This window comes from Calypte anna, chromosome Z (genome assembly GCF_003957555.1).
Source record: "Calypte anna isolate BGI_N300 chromosome Z, bCalAnn1_v1.p, whole genome shotgun sequence".
NCBI classification, from domain to species: domain Eukaryota; kingdom Metazoa; phylum Chordata; class Aves; order Apodiformes; family Trochilidae; genus Calypte; species Calypte anna.
The window spans coordinates 70,931,474-70,945,098 of record NC_044274.1 but is presented as its reverse complement, the minus strand read 5'-3'; the positions used below and the strand labels follow the sequence as shown (position 1 = coordinate 70,945,098).

The window sequence follows — 13,625 nt, the reverse complement described above, 5'->3', positions numbered from 1 at the left end:
TGACTCTCAATGAAAGGCTTCCTGCTGTAAGAAAGAAGAAATTTGATGTGTGAAATACTAGACTCCTTTTGATTACTGGAGTTTACTACGGAATAAACCACTTTCTTGAGTCCACAGGAGAACTTGTCAAACCAACACAGCGTGCATTTGTCCAGATTTCTTTAGAATAGGATCACATCATCAAAACTTTTCTTTTTCCTATCATATCCAATAGAGCATTAGCAAACAGGGAAATAAGTAGCAATAAGAGCTCTATTGACAAGAATGATATTTTAAGAAGCTTTTGTAAGAACAAGATAAACATCTGTTTCCAGGTAGCACCTCAAGATTCCTGTCTGTTATGACCTCTTTTTTTACTGGTACCTATAGTGCCAATACTTTGGTACTTATCATGAATCTTGAAAGCCTAAAAATGTCCAAAGAGTGCTTGCAACATAAAAAAAAAACAATCAGATAAGGTATTGTCTCCTATATTTTAGCCTAGGGAAGTAGTGGATTCTCCATCCCTGGAGATATTTGAAAAGAGCCTGGATGTGGCACTCAGTGCCATGGTCTAGCAACCGCAACAGTGGTTCAAGGGTTGGACTCGATGATCTCTGAGGTCCCTTCCAACCCAGCCAATTCTATGATTCTATGATTCTAAATATACACTGAACAGTAGAAATTTCTTCTCCAGTCAACAGATTAATTATAATGAACTCTTGGCTGTAAAGAATGAGAAAATTTGTTGCCACACAATCTAGCTAAATCACTGGCCAGCTACTGTATAATAAGGGCATAGAAACAGCCTTGCTGTTAAAAATCCCCCCTTGCATTTAAAACAGATATGCATGCAATACAACAGGAGTTTATCACGAAGTGCGTTGGAGATAGAATGCTTTTTAAATAATAACCTTCCCCTGAAATAATGTTGTGGGTTTTTTTATAGTATTCCACATATTCAAAGTGGATGAGGCTAAGAACTAATTCTAATGGCAAATTTGGAGGAATCCCTTCTGCAGCCTTTGCCCTGATGTTGGAGTCGCAGCTACAAGGAAGTGGAAGGAATCAGGTTCATGCATCTGTGTTACTTCTGCTAAAGGAGAATCTCCATCATCTGTCAGTAATACTCAGGTACTCATTTAAAGATAAAAGAGTTAACAGAAGAGTCTGGTGTTACAGCTGCAAACATAACAAAAATTAATGGGCATGGTAAAATTGATTTAAGCACATGAGCTTTTCAATCAGAAGAACAATTTTCAGGTTTAGGACTTAAAGCAGATGGAACAAAATTTGATTAAAGTACTCTTTCCCTTTTCTAGTGTGCTCTTTGACCTAATTTGTGACCCAGAAAAGCAATTTTGTTGATATCTGAATCTTGATAGTCATACCCATCATGATAAAAACTTAGCATCAGAGAAAGGAGCCTCATAAATTGGAGTCACATAAGAAACTTTGGACAGAGAAAAACAAGTGTTTAATGTCTGAGCGTAATCTTTGAAGACTCTGGCAGTTATTACAGACTTGTTATTCTTGACAATTCAATGAAAAAATAGCTCTTGTTATTAATGGGAAGCCAAAGAAGTGAGACCATATGGGCACAGTAAATGTTTGGTTGTTTCCTGAAAAAAATGTTAATTACAGTCAGGCTTACTTCAAAGAATGAACAAGGACTCAAAAGATAATTTTTGATTAATAAATAAATAAATAAATTATAAGTTAAACAATAAAAAATAAGTAAAATAAAAAATTAAGAAGTTAAATAATTAAAATAATAATAGTTGAAGTCTTACCTCCATGCTGTAGCTGACCATTGTGGTTACTGTTGTACTAGAATCTCTAAGCACTTGCAGACTGATTAAAGTTGTCTTCTTATAAGCCACAGCAAAACGAGATCCCACAGCAAAATATACTAAACCATGAGGAGCATCACTTTCAAGGACTGTTATAAAAGCAAATCTGGCACTGCTGTTCAGAGCAGCTCCTGTGCTTACAGCATACAGCTCAACAAAAAAATATGTTTCAAATTCAGGTACCTGTAAATGAGGGAAGATTTTCATATCATTATTACAACTGCTAATTGCTTTCAGCTTTTAAAGAATTTATGCATTGTTTTGACACTCAGTGGATTTCTTGTGCCAACACTTACCACAAGTATGCTATCTGAAATGATGAATAAGTACAATTAATTATATCCTAAAAACGACAGTGTTGCAGCAGGCACCACTCTGTCATCTACAGTAATGACATCTCAAGTTTTTGCATGGAACTTTACTGCAAGAAAGTAGCTATTTATTTACTATTGTGGTTGTAAATGTACTGTAAGATATGATGGTAAACTCTTAAAGAGCTCCATTTTCCAGATTACAGAGTTACATAGCTCAGCATTTTATGCAGAATTTGCTTTTTCACTTGTTTTTGCCTAACTAAAAGCCATGGACACACCTACTTATCTGTGGGGAAAAACTGCATGGAAATCCAATCATGTAGTATTGAAACTGCAATTAATACTGACTGTACTCAAATCTTGCTGAACTCTGGTAAAGTTTTGAAAACCATTTTACATAAAACCTTAGTGTTTATATACTTACATGTTTATATGCACTTTTGCAAGCAAAGTTCATAAGATTTGAATGCTTAACTGAATTTATCCAAAACTCTAAAGCCTGGAGATACTATCTGGCAGAATTTTGTGAGGTTTACAATAAAAAGAAAACCTCGTGTCAGTCTTAAAATACAAGATAATGGAGTCTAGTGTTCATATGTCAAAGAATTAGTCTAGTCAATTCAATAAACTGTTGAATTTTGTTCATTGAACTGTTCATTGAATGTAAAAATATTAAATTTCAACATGACATGTTTCCCTGTCTTGGATTTTATACCTACAATACACACATAGCATGTTTAGAAATAGATATCTGATTACTGAAATTCCAGAAACAAATGGAAATATGGCATCTGAATCTATTACATGCACTTATAAGCACTGAACTAGCAAAAAAGTAGTTCTTCCCAAAACAATAGCATTATGACATAAAAGATTATTGATGAAGATAATTTTCTTAATAAGTAAACATAGCTTTTTGCTTCGGGTCTGGATTTCTGGAAATCCTACTTTAATGTTAGGAAAGCTGGATTCAGCTCTGAGTAATGAAGTGATTACAACTAAACCAAAACTTTCAAAAGCTAGAATATAACATACCATGTAACATTAAAATGTAAAATATTTATTGCAGGTATGCATTCATTATTTCATAATGTATTTTGCATATTTAATGTATATTTCATAATGTATTACTCATTTATAAGTTATCTTATGTAAGAATTAGGAAATGCTGGAGTTAACAAGCATGGATTTTTAACCAAAATTTAAGTAAATCTTTGAATGGAATGATCTTGACTAATTGACAACAGGTACAAATTTACTACAATGCCAAAGGGAACCTGAGCCTTCCATTAGCACCAGTTAGAGAGGTTCAGGCTCATGGTTCCTGTAGTACAACTGCATGTCTATGCAGCTGCCACACTGCTGTCATTAAATAATGATTAAATAACTCCTTGGAATAAAGAGGCTCAAGCTCCCAGTTTACTCAGCCACGCAGCCTATGCCCCTCTCATACATATGCTGTGTCCATTGGCTCAGTAATTTAAAAATAACATCTGAAGATAAAGAAGGAAAATGGCCCTTTTACTGAACTAGCAGTTCCCTATTCCTTAGTGGAGATCATTATTTCCCACTCCCTACATCTTGCATTATTTACTGGAACATAGGAAAACTATGGAAACCTCATCTTGTCCTTTTCTATTCCCCAGACCTAAGTTTTGGCACTGGCCTGGCTGCTGGGATAACTTCTTGGGAAGTTTCAAACTCTCTGCTCTGAAACTATGACAAACATTAATACTTCTTAGGGGGCTGCTCTCACCCCTAGGTGTTCAGACAAAAATATTTTTCTTCCTGTTTTTAATAAAAATCACTGACTGCTGCACTTTGTATTAATTCAATGGCATCTGTATTTTTGAGTGCCAGATGGGCCTCCAATACACTTAGGCTCAGGCATCCCCAACTGTCAAGTGCCAAATGGTTTTAGTGGATGATGGCTGCTAAATTGGAAATCAGCTACACACAAGCTGAATATGAACAGTGACAGATTTTTAGACATTTGGAGGTTCTTGCGAAGATTTACCACAAAGTAGACTTTTCACAGATCATTGTGCTAGATCTAGGCGTGTAAAATTATGCAGAAATTGCAATAAAAGCTTGTTGTTGAATGAGGTGTTATTACTTACAAGATTTGCTTTACATAAATCACCTTAAGAAGTGATTGACTAGACAAAAAATTTACTGCATGAAGGAAAAAAGTCCAGTACATGAATATGCATGTCACTGAAACAAACTCCATTCTAGTTTTTGAACCATTCCATAAAAATCTGGAATCTGCAATTTACTCTTCAATTTAGTAGTATATTTCTTTCCCAAATTTTTACTATGCACAATGGAGGTAGCATAATCCTGTTAATAAACATGTGTACCCAGAGGAATTGAGCAGATGTCAAGTTATCACCTTCAAACTGCCTTCTACACATCTTTTCCTCTGGATCAGAGGGCTTTTCTCATCTTGATAAACTGCAATCCAGCACCATAGTGCTGCACACAAACAAGCAATAATTACTTACATTATCAGGTTTTATTTCAATGGAGATGTTGCACACTGTTTGACCTGCCATGCAGGTAGTAGCTCCCTGCACAGATACGAGTTCATTCTCCAAGTTGATGCCATCCTTCAGAAGGACAACAGCTGTTTTATTAAAGGTCACACGCCAAAAGATCTTCACATCCTCAAAAGCTCTGTAAGAAGATCAAAAGAGGATACATGTAATGAAGGAGAGCTTTAGGAAACATAAGCCACACAGGCAACATACATTTTGTGTTATTAATCCAAATTTATCATTAGGGAACAAGCTGCTGTAAGATTAAAAATTCTCTTTTTATTTAAATTTCTTCTTTTAAAATCCATTTAAACAACCAAAAAGTAACTCAGGAAGAAAATAAAGAAGTTACAGGCATCCAATTCTCCTCAATTTTTGTTTCAGAATACATGAGAATAGCTGAATAAATTGGGAATATGCCCAAGTACTTTCCTTAATATTATAGTAACCATTTGTCTGGAAAGCCAGACAAGATTTGTCTTCCCTCTAGGTTTAAGGAACTTAGAGTACCTGAGGATATTTGTTTAAAGCACACATAAATGTGCAATATATAAATGTGCTAATTAGAAAACAGCATCTGTGTGAGTGAAGACATAAGCATCATAATGACACTCAGGTATCTTAAGTGTTCATTTTAATATTCACACCTACATTATATTAGACAAGGAGATAAGAATTTGAATTACACCTTTAGTAATGCAAATACCTTACCATAGAATTTAGAAAACATTTCTTTTTTTCCATTTCTGCTTTTTAACAGCACAGTGACTGATCTAACCACATTAACAACTGTTTGCCAATTTCTGGGAAGTTATTAAAGGACCTAGAAGGCAAAGATTTATTATAAAGTTCTGTCATAACCTGTTCCTCTAACAGCAGCTTCTGTAACTCAACACAGCACTTTACAGCCTGTGGGAAGGGCATTTGAAACATGTTGTCTGTACCTGTTTGGTTGCCTTGTGACAATCAGGACCACCTCTCTGTTTTCTGAGTCTTCATCAAGTACAAGACCACTTTGTACTTCTGGAACAAATCCCAAAATGCCATTCTGGAGATCACTTCCTGCACATGAAAAGGTCCATGAAAATAATTAGCAAGAAGGTAAACCTGAGACCAACTTATAATTCAAACATAGCTAAATGAAAAAAAAAAAAAAAAATATTTAATACAAGTATCAAAAGCATGCTGCAAAGTACAACTTATGGATGCCTCAAAAAAAGCATTTTAATATTTCTGTTATTAATTTATACTCCATCGTTCTCTATTAACTTCAAATGTTGGAATTTCTAAATTTTTTTTTAACCAGTAGAATAAGTATTTTTGAAACAAAATTTGTTATGTGTGGTCTGGCACCATCTCTGTACATAAGCTTATGGTTTCAGCAGGATTCAGAAGGTAAACTGAAATCTGCATCCCTTGACTTAAAGAGACCAGGTGTTACAGCAGTGCAGAAGTGTCCAAAACCTGGTTTATAATAACCTTAGAGGATATTGTTTTAAGTTTACCATAGCCCCTAAAATATACCTAAACAGAAATGGGCCCCAGTGTGTGTCCTAGATGCCCATAGTAGATTATGGGTTAAAGATGAGTTTTATCCCACCGATAATGCTGTTTTTCACATTCATTTTCCCAAGCTGTTACATCAGCTTTTCTGCTGCATCTTTAACTCAGTCTGAGCTAGAGAGCTGCAAAATACTGCATTGTTCTCCTGGGAATGTGAGTAACTTCAGCAAAACAGCAGTGGAGGAAAAAACCAAAACAAAACAAAACAGCGTTAATGAGGGGAAACTAATGCCAAAATTTAATGTCCCATTAAATTTTGCTTCTAAAGGTTTTCTCATTCACAGATAGTGATTGTTTTACTCTGACACTCTGCATCTTAAATGCTAATATATACTGCAGATTAACAGATACTGTGTATTTGCTTATGCACCTGCATTAATACTTAATGTGTCTTTATTTTTATCTATACAGTTAATGCAGATACATATTTGGACACTTTTCTTTAGTGTAAGTTGCTTCCTGATCTTATTTTATGTACTTTTTGTACTCAGGGTGTAACTCTGGAACATGTTACTACACTTCCTCTGGGATGTGCTCATACTTCAGTCAGCTTGCACATACAAGCAGCTGGTTACCTGCATGGTGAATTCTAAGGGCAGTGAACATGAAGGGCATGTGGGTTTTACATGCTCTGTACTTGCATACATAATTTTGGTTGCTGCACACACTATCCAAAGGAACAGTTTAATCCAGGTATGCAAGAACTACCTTCTTTTGTTAAAACTATCTAAATGCACAAAACTTCCTGTAAATGCTGGACCTTAAGTATCAATGAGATTTAACAGTCCCAATTCACAGCTTGTTTCTAAAAACTAATCCATTTTGTGGTTAAACTTGGGTTTCACTCAAGTGGTAAGTCGGATAGATATACAAAAAGCTGCTAAGGGGAAATCTGAGTTCAGACATTACTTTCTCACAGTAGTTTGAGGAGACTGAAAGAAAAGTCCTTCCCTGACATCTGCCTAAGGCCATCATTATCCTCCATCCCCAAAAGCAGAAGCTGCAGATATGAACTGCACGGTATCAAAGAACAAAAAGAGACTGATTTTATGCTTTGTACAAATCCCAGTGTAAAAGTGACAAAATAGCAAATAAAATAAAAAAAAAAGCCTACAACATAGTAGTCTTGCTGCATTAGATGACTCCTCTGATCTGGAAAAGTCAAGGTTTGGGAATAGAATACCCTGTTCATGATCAATCAGGATTCTAACCTTGACATGAAAATTCCTATGAGAACATATAGTTATGTATTATTATATAATTTAGGTGTATTTCCTAATTTTCTAAGGGAAAAAATATTACCTGCAATAATTACTGTTGCAAAAGCAGCAAATCCATACTCATCCTTTCCTTCCACGATCTGAGCTCCGTGTTCAGGGTCTGAAAGGAAAACATGAAATATTTCCTGTCCTTCAGGCTCATCATCATCCAGAATTTTTATGGACACCTTGCTTTCTCTTTCTCCATCCAGCAAAGTCACAGTGACTGACTGTTCCTCAAAATCTTCTCCTTCTATTGCCCATGTGAAGTGTGATTTTTCATGAAGTTTCCCAAAAGGATATGAATGTATTCCACTCTGTGCACTCAATCCCCCAAAGGTTTTAACAGTTACTTGAATATCACCAGTAAAACCCTTCGTCCTTCTGATATGAAGTGTGGCTGTGTTGGGGGCACTGCTGTTTGAATCCTCTTCAACATAAACAAATTCTGGCCCCAAACTTAGTATGCCATTAGCAATATCATTATCCAAGATATTTACAGTAGCAACACTGAAAGCTGGATTAAAGCGTGGACTCTGGGCAACATTCACAGGCTGAACATCCAAAATTTCCACAGCAGTCAAATTTACAAAAAAATATTTCTCCATTTCAGACACAGTGTCGTCAATTATTGATATTTCTATCACAGCATTTGTCTGAAGATGTAAAAACATAAGCTCCCCATTATAGATTGGGATAAAGTCTTCCAGTGGTTTGGCACTTCCTGGCGTGGTCTGATATGTCAGTTTAGTGAGATTACTTTGAAAACCAAACAGTCTTTGGACATGTAGTGTGACTGTCTGAACATCTTCTTCAACTGAAACAGATCTTGAGTTAGGAGCAAACTGGAAGATCCCCATTGGCTCAATTTCAGCTATTGTAAATCCTGATCTGAAACAAGAAAAGATACCGAAACTGAGACAGGAAACACGAAGCATGAAAATTAGAACATCCAAGAAGAATAATCTTCAGTGAAAAATCAATGATGGCTGTAAGTAAGTGGATTGAAAACATGTGCAGAGGGACAGTGAAGAAAAAGCTGCCATATAAAGCAAAGAGTTCTCTTAAAAAAATGTTGTTGCAATGATTGGATTGAACAGCCTTCCACAGGCTTAGTGCATGCTGATAAACCCCACAATAGAGTGCATAGGATAAATAAAACAAAGTCTTCCTGAAAAAATAGAGAGGCAAAGGGAAATACAATATATTTTCATTGCAGACAAAATGTGGGGTGATGTATCACAATACAGACACTCCAAGTAAAACCAGTCCTGACTGCAGAAGCAGCATCCTCTGCCAAGGGAAAACTGTGGGCTAGACAAATGCTAGCACATCATCAGTCTTAGCCAGGAAGCTAGAGAAAGAAAGGAAGTTATTTTAAAACTTAGAGTGGGGCTTTGAAACGCAAATTGCCTCCTCACAACATTACTTATTGCAATTTTTTTCCAGATCTGGGCCCTATTATCAATATAAATTTAAGCTCTACTTTGTTGATATTAAGTATATTCCTTTCTTATGAGAAAATAAGCATAAGAGACTTAAGACTCTTTGTGAAACCTTGCATCTTACATTTATTTCTAGAACTGACCCATTATTCAGTTCTAGAAGCTATCAAATGGAACTACATATACAGTGAATACTTTTGGTTAACAAACTAGACTCTTAACACCACTAAGGGAGCCAGAAAAACTTTTAAGTACATCAGCTTTAACCCCTGTGGGATGTAGTATTAATTTTTCCAGGATTCACACAGTAAATAGGTGCTCTGAGGACACCAGTCTAAAGGAAAACAAGGCTGGGAGAAGGGGGCAGTCTCAGGAGTTTAGCCACCCATTTAATTCCTACTGCTTTCAGATTTGCCAGTTCATCTGTAATATGGTGAAGCCAATAAACAACTTTCTAGATTTGCAGTGTTGCTCTAGGTCCATTCTTTTTATATGACTTTTAGCTATCAGTGAGTAATGAAGAATGAAAAGAAAATAGTTTGAAGAACATGTAAAAACATAGCGAAGACTGAAGATTACATTAAATGTAATGTCTTTCATTTTAGGAATAAAAATTGAGTATTTTCAGAGCATTTCTTGTTTTATTTTATTTATTTTAAATACCACTTGTTACCTAAGATCTAAGTATGGATTATTAGGGGCACTAATTAACATTGTTAAAGAGTTGCTTTCATTCTTCAGTTTCCTGGCTAAAACTGGTTCTTCATTTTAATTGTCTCCATCATTCAAGACACACTCTAGACACATTGCATCCCAGTGATAAGAAACAGACACAAATCAGAGAACAGCTTCAGTTCTGATCAGGTCAGATCTGCAATACTGGCACTTGTTTCCACATATACATTTATCAAAGGAGGCAATACAGCTTGGTAGCTACCTATAATTTGATAGGGATTAGTGTAAAGTATGTGCCTGTACATGGGTCATAATTCTTACAGCATCTGTGTGACTCAAAATTGTAAGAAATGTCCTTACCTCAGGCGAGCCCCACCAGACACATTGCTGTGCACTGCTGCTAAAGTGATGGCAAATGATTCGTGTTTATTCAGGCTTGGAGTAGCCTGAAATGAAATTACTTTACTCTGCTCACCAGAGGAAAATACAACAATTCCTGAAGAAAAAGAGAGTGGGAGAGACCACAAGTCAAAATCACTAATTAGGAACCCTCCTCTTACTTGGGAATGTGCTGAGTTAGGGACAGTTATCACAATCCCATTCCATGTAGGAACAGGAAATCTGCATTAAAAGGTCTTTCCTGCATAAATCTGTCCTTCAGGGGCATAGCATGATGCTTACCTCCTAGACATCTACCTATGAAGCTTTATTCTTTTTTATGAAATAAGCATATCCCTTACAGATAAAAAAATAGAGCATTTGACTTCATTCTAATGACTCTTCCTTCAAAGAGGAAGCTTGTAGAGGTACAAATAATTAAATGTAGTATCACCACTTAGGCAAATTTCATAGCTGTTTCCCCAGACAAGCACTTACCAAAAGGAGGAGTCAGGTTGCCTGGTTGAGCAAAGTCACTGATTAGATCTGGTGGGTATCCTGAAATCCAGTTAACTGTAACTGAACCATAAACTCCTTTTCTGATTATGACAGCCTGGCCTGTCCCTGCTACAATGTCCTCAAGTCGTAAAATCACAGATTCAAAGCCAACCTATGGAAAAACAATGGGTTTTATTATAGAAAATGGAATAAAAATGGGATATTGCATATGTGTAAGTGTGCTGCATTTTATAAGACAGGCATTTCATAATGATTAGGGGGATTTGTATGTTTCTATTTATACATACATGCATGTGCATGTATATACACACATATATTTCCTTCACATTTCCTTCATATTTCCTTCTTTAACCATACTTCTGAGACACTTAAGAATTAGGTCTCGGGGAAAAGGAACCCGTGTGACTGACATGTCAGTACTGAAAACACTGCAAATAGCATTCGGTGTCTGTAATTTAAAATAAAACAAACAAACAAACAACAACCTGTCCTTGATGTTCTCAAGAAATTGCTGTAGCACTACCATTCCTATAAACCTTTCTTTTGAGGTAGAAATGTCACACTGCAGTCAGTCTACTGACCTGTGAATTGGCAGCTTCCTCAGGAACAAGCAGAACAGCTGACTTTGCTTTTCCTAATATTTTAGGCACATCCTTGGCACTTCCACTAACCAGGCTTACATTAGTCAGTTCTAGAGTAAAATTCAAGCCCAGTAAAAGAAATGCCTTTGAGAGAGAGAGAAAAGGTAGAAATTTAATTCCCTTAAAAATTTTATATCCACCAGTATAAAGAATTAAGTATTAGGAAAATCTAGAAATTTTATTGTATTTGAATAAAAAAAAGCCAAAAACCCAATATTGGTTAGAAGGCATTTGTTTTGTTGATTATGTTTCTCAAAAGAAATACAGCTAAAATTTACCATCAGTTTGTTGGAGTGTAAGTTTGTAGAGAAACTGTTGCCATTTTGTTAAATTTTATCTACCAGAGGGAGCATTATTTTTGTTTTAAGGATTAAAAGGATGTAGCATGGATGTAAGAGGATGAAAGAGTGGATTTAAGACTGTAGGAATAAAAATGAGAACACAGAGAACTGAAGGAAAATTCATCTGCTGCTTCATGAGTCAGCACTAACAGACCTCCATTTAGATCCAAAAGGAAAACTTGAAAAAATATTTGCATGCACATAGTAATAAAATACTGAACTGTTACTGAGAAAAGGGAAAACTGAATATTTGAATACATAGCAGTGATTTCAAATTATTATCTAAAAATGTAATATTTTAACACATTTTGAGTCAGTCAATAAAATATTCACACAAATTCTTCTTTGTGTGGATACAATTGAGAGGTTATTTTCTTATTTCAGCTTATTTGCAGTGACAAACACAAACAAAAACAGATACCACAGGAACTAAAAGGGTAATACAGACCTGGCTGGCTATTGGCACTCTTTTCACTCCAAAGCTGGCACCATCTTTTACTGTGAGGTATCCAACCACATTCTCAGGTGCAATTAGCATTTCTTCGTGATGATAGGAGATATGGTACCGAACAATCACTTCTCCAAATGCCCCAGCATGCCGAGTTACATTAACCTGAATATATCTATCCAGGTTTCTCTCTACTAACACTGACTGCTGATCAGGGTACAGTGCAAACACTCCATGGGGATCATCATTTGCAAAAACATTGATCTTTGAAATTCTTTTCTCTGGGTCTAAATCTGCTCCACCTTCCACTGAAATCAGCTGCACCTCGTATTTTTCATCCAGTTCCGGAATGTCATCAGGTAACAAGTAGATAATTATCTCAGCTGTGCTCTGCTGGTCAGCAATGACAACAGATCCCTCTGTCCTGAGAAAGTCACCTGTGATATCAGATTCACTCCATATTTCCCAGTACACCTGAAAAGCGTTTAGAAAATTAAAAACAAACAATTTTGGTTTTGCCTTCATTTTCAGAAGGTAAAACAAAAATTGGCACAGGAAGAGGCACACAGATTATCTTACCAAAACAGAGTGTGTTGTACCTCTAGCAGTACTATGAATATAAAGATTTCCTTTGTACATCTTCAGAAGTTTTATTTAAAACTGTATGGAATCTCTGGACCATTAAAAAAAAAAACAAACAAACACCATATTTCTACTTTTACACCAAGACATCCTTGCTGCTTTTACTTTTTCCAAGATTCCTTACATATAGGAAGCAGTGACTAGTTCATATTAAACACAGCAGATACTTTTACTTTTTTTTTTTTCCTTTAAATTAAACTAATAATTAATAAACTGCTGTAAAATGTAAAATTGTGAAAAATGATGGGAGTGATGGTGCAGTGGTGCAGTCCCAAGGGAATACTCTTATTCTTATCCTTAAGTATGATTGACAAGAAATGAATTCTGATGATCTCAAAGAAAGATCATTATGTAAGTATGTTCTGGGGGGGAGAGGCAGAAAGAGAAGGACTGTGGTACTGTTTTCCATTTTCATTCCTGACCAGAGGAAACTGAACCTGACTCCCCCAAACCACAAGTAGAAGGGCTCAGTCGTTTTAAATCCAGTCTAAGAGGCAACATTTCAAATATGAAATTGACAATCAAGCACTTGCAAGGCATTGGAGAAGTATTCCTCCATACATTGATACTGAGGATGGGTTCAGATTGTAGTTTTTGTTAGGAAAAAATTGAAAATACCGTTATGTTTCCCAAGGTGCCCTGAATCCGTCTGACAAGCAGTGTAATGCTTTGTGGCCCTTCCACTTCTGAGGGTTCTGTGTAGTTATTCTCAGTTAATGATTCAGGAGCAAACTGTACAATTCCATTGGGATCACCAAATTTCTGTATCTGTAAAGAAGTAAACCAACACATAAAAAATCAGACATTTATTTTGAGCGGTATATGGAGAGTTTAATTGCTAGACAGTCAAGGCACATTCCTATCAGTCCTTTCTGCCAACTTTTCTCCTAAGAAGCTTCCACAGTACATTAGCAGCTAGAACTGAGGCTGGGAGAATAAAAGAAACCAACCCAGCAGATGGCACCATCAAGGTATTGAGACAGAAGTGATATGAAGCCCCTGTACATACACATATGTGCACTCAAAGG

At 36.0% G+C, this 13,625-nt stretch overlaps 1 protein-coding gene across 1 annotated transcript in view; it reads right to left on the bottom strand.

Moving 5' to 3' along the window:
* Positions 1 to 13,625, bottom strand: part of ADGRV1 (adhesion G protein-coupled receptor V1) — a 285,963-nt gene that overhangs the window by 155,991 nt on the left and 116,347 nt on the right. The window contains exons 71-79 of the mRNA XM_008492118.2: positions 13,216 to 13,365; positions 11,956 to 12,429; positions 11,107 to 11,250; positions 10,505 to 10,676; positions 9,989 to 10,124; positions 7,552 to 8,399; positions 5,631 to 5,748; positions 4,654 to 4,825; positions 1,773 to 2,015 (exon numbers count right to left, since the gene is read on the bottom strand). Of these exons, the coding sequence (XP_008490340.2) occupies positions 1,773 to 2,015; positions 4,654 to 4,825; positions 5,631 to 5,748; positions 7,552 to 8,399; positions 9,989 to 10,124; positions 10,505 to 10,676; positions 11,107 to 11,250; positions 11,956 to 12,429; positions 13,216 to 13,365 (2,457 nt within the window). The remainder of the gene's footprint in view (positions 1 to 1,772; positions 2,016 to 4,653; positions 4,826 to 5,630; positions 5,749 to 7,551; positions 8,400 to 9,988; positions 10,125 to 10,504; positions 10,677 to 11,106; positions 11,251 to 11,955; positions 12,430 to 13,215; positions 13,366 to 13,625) is intronic.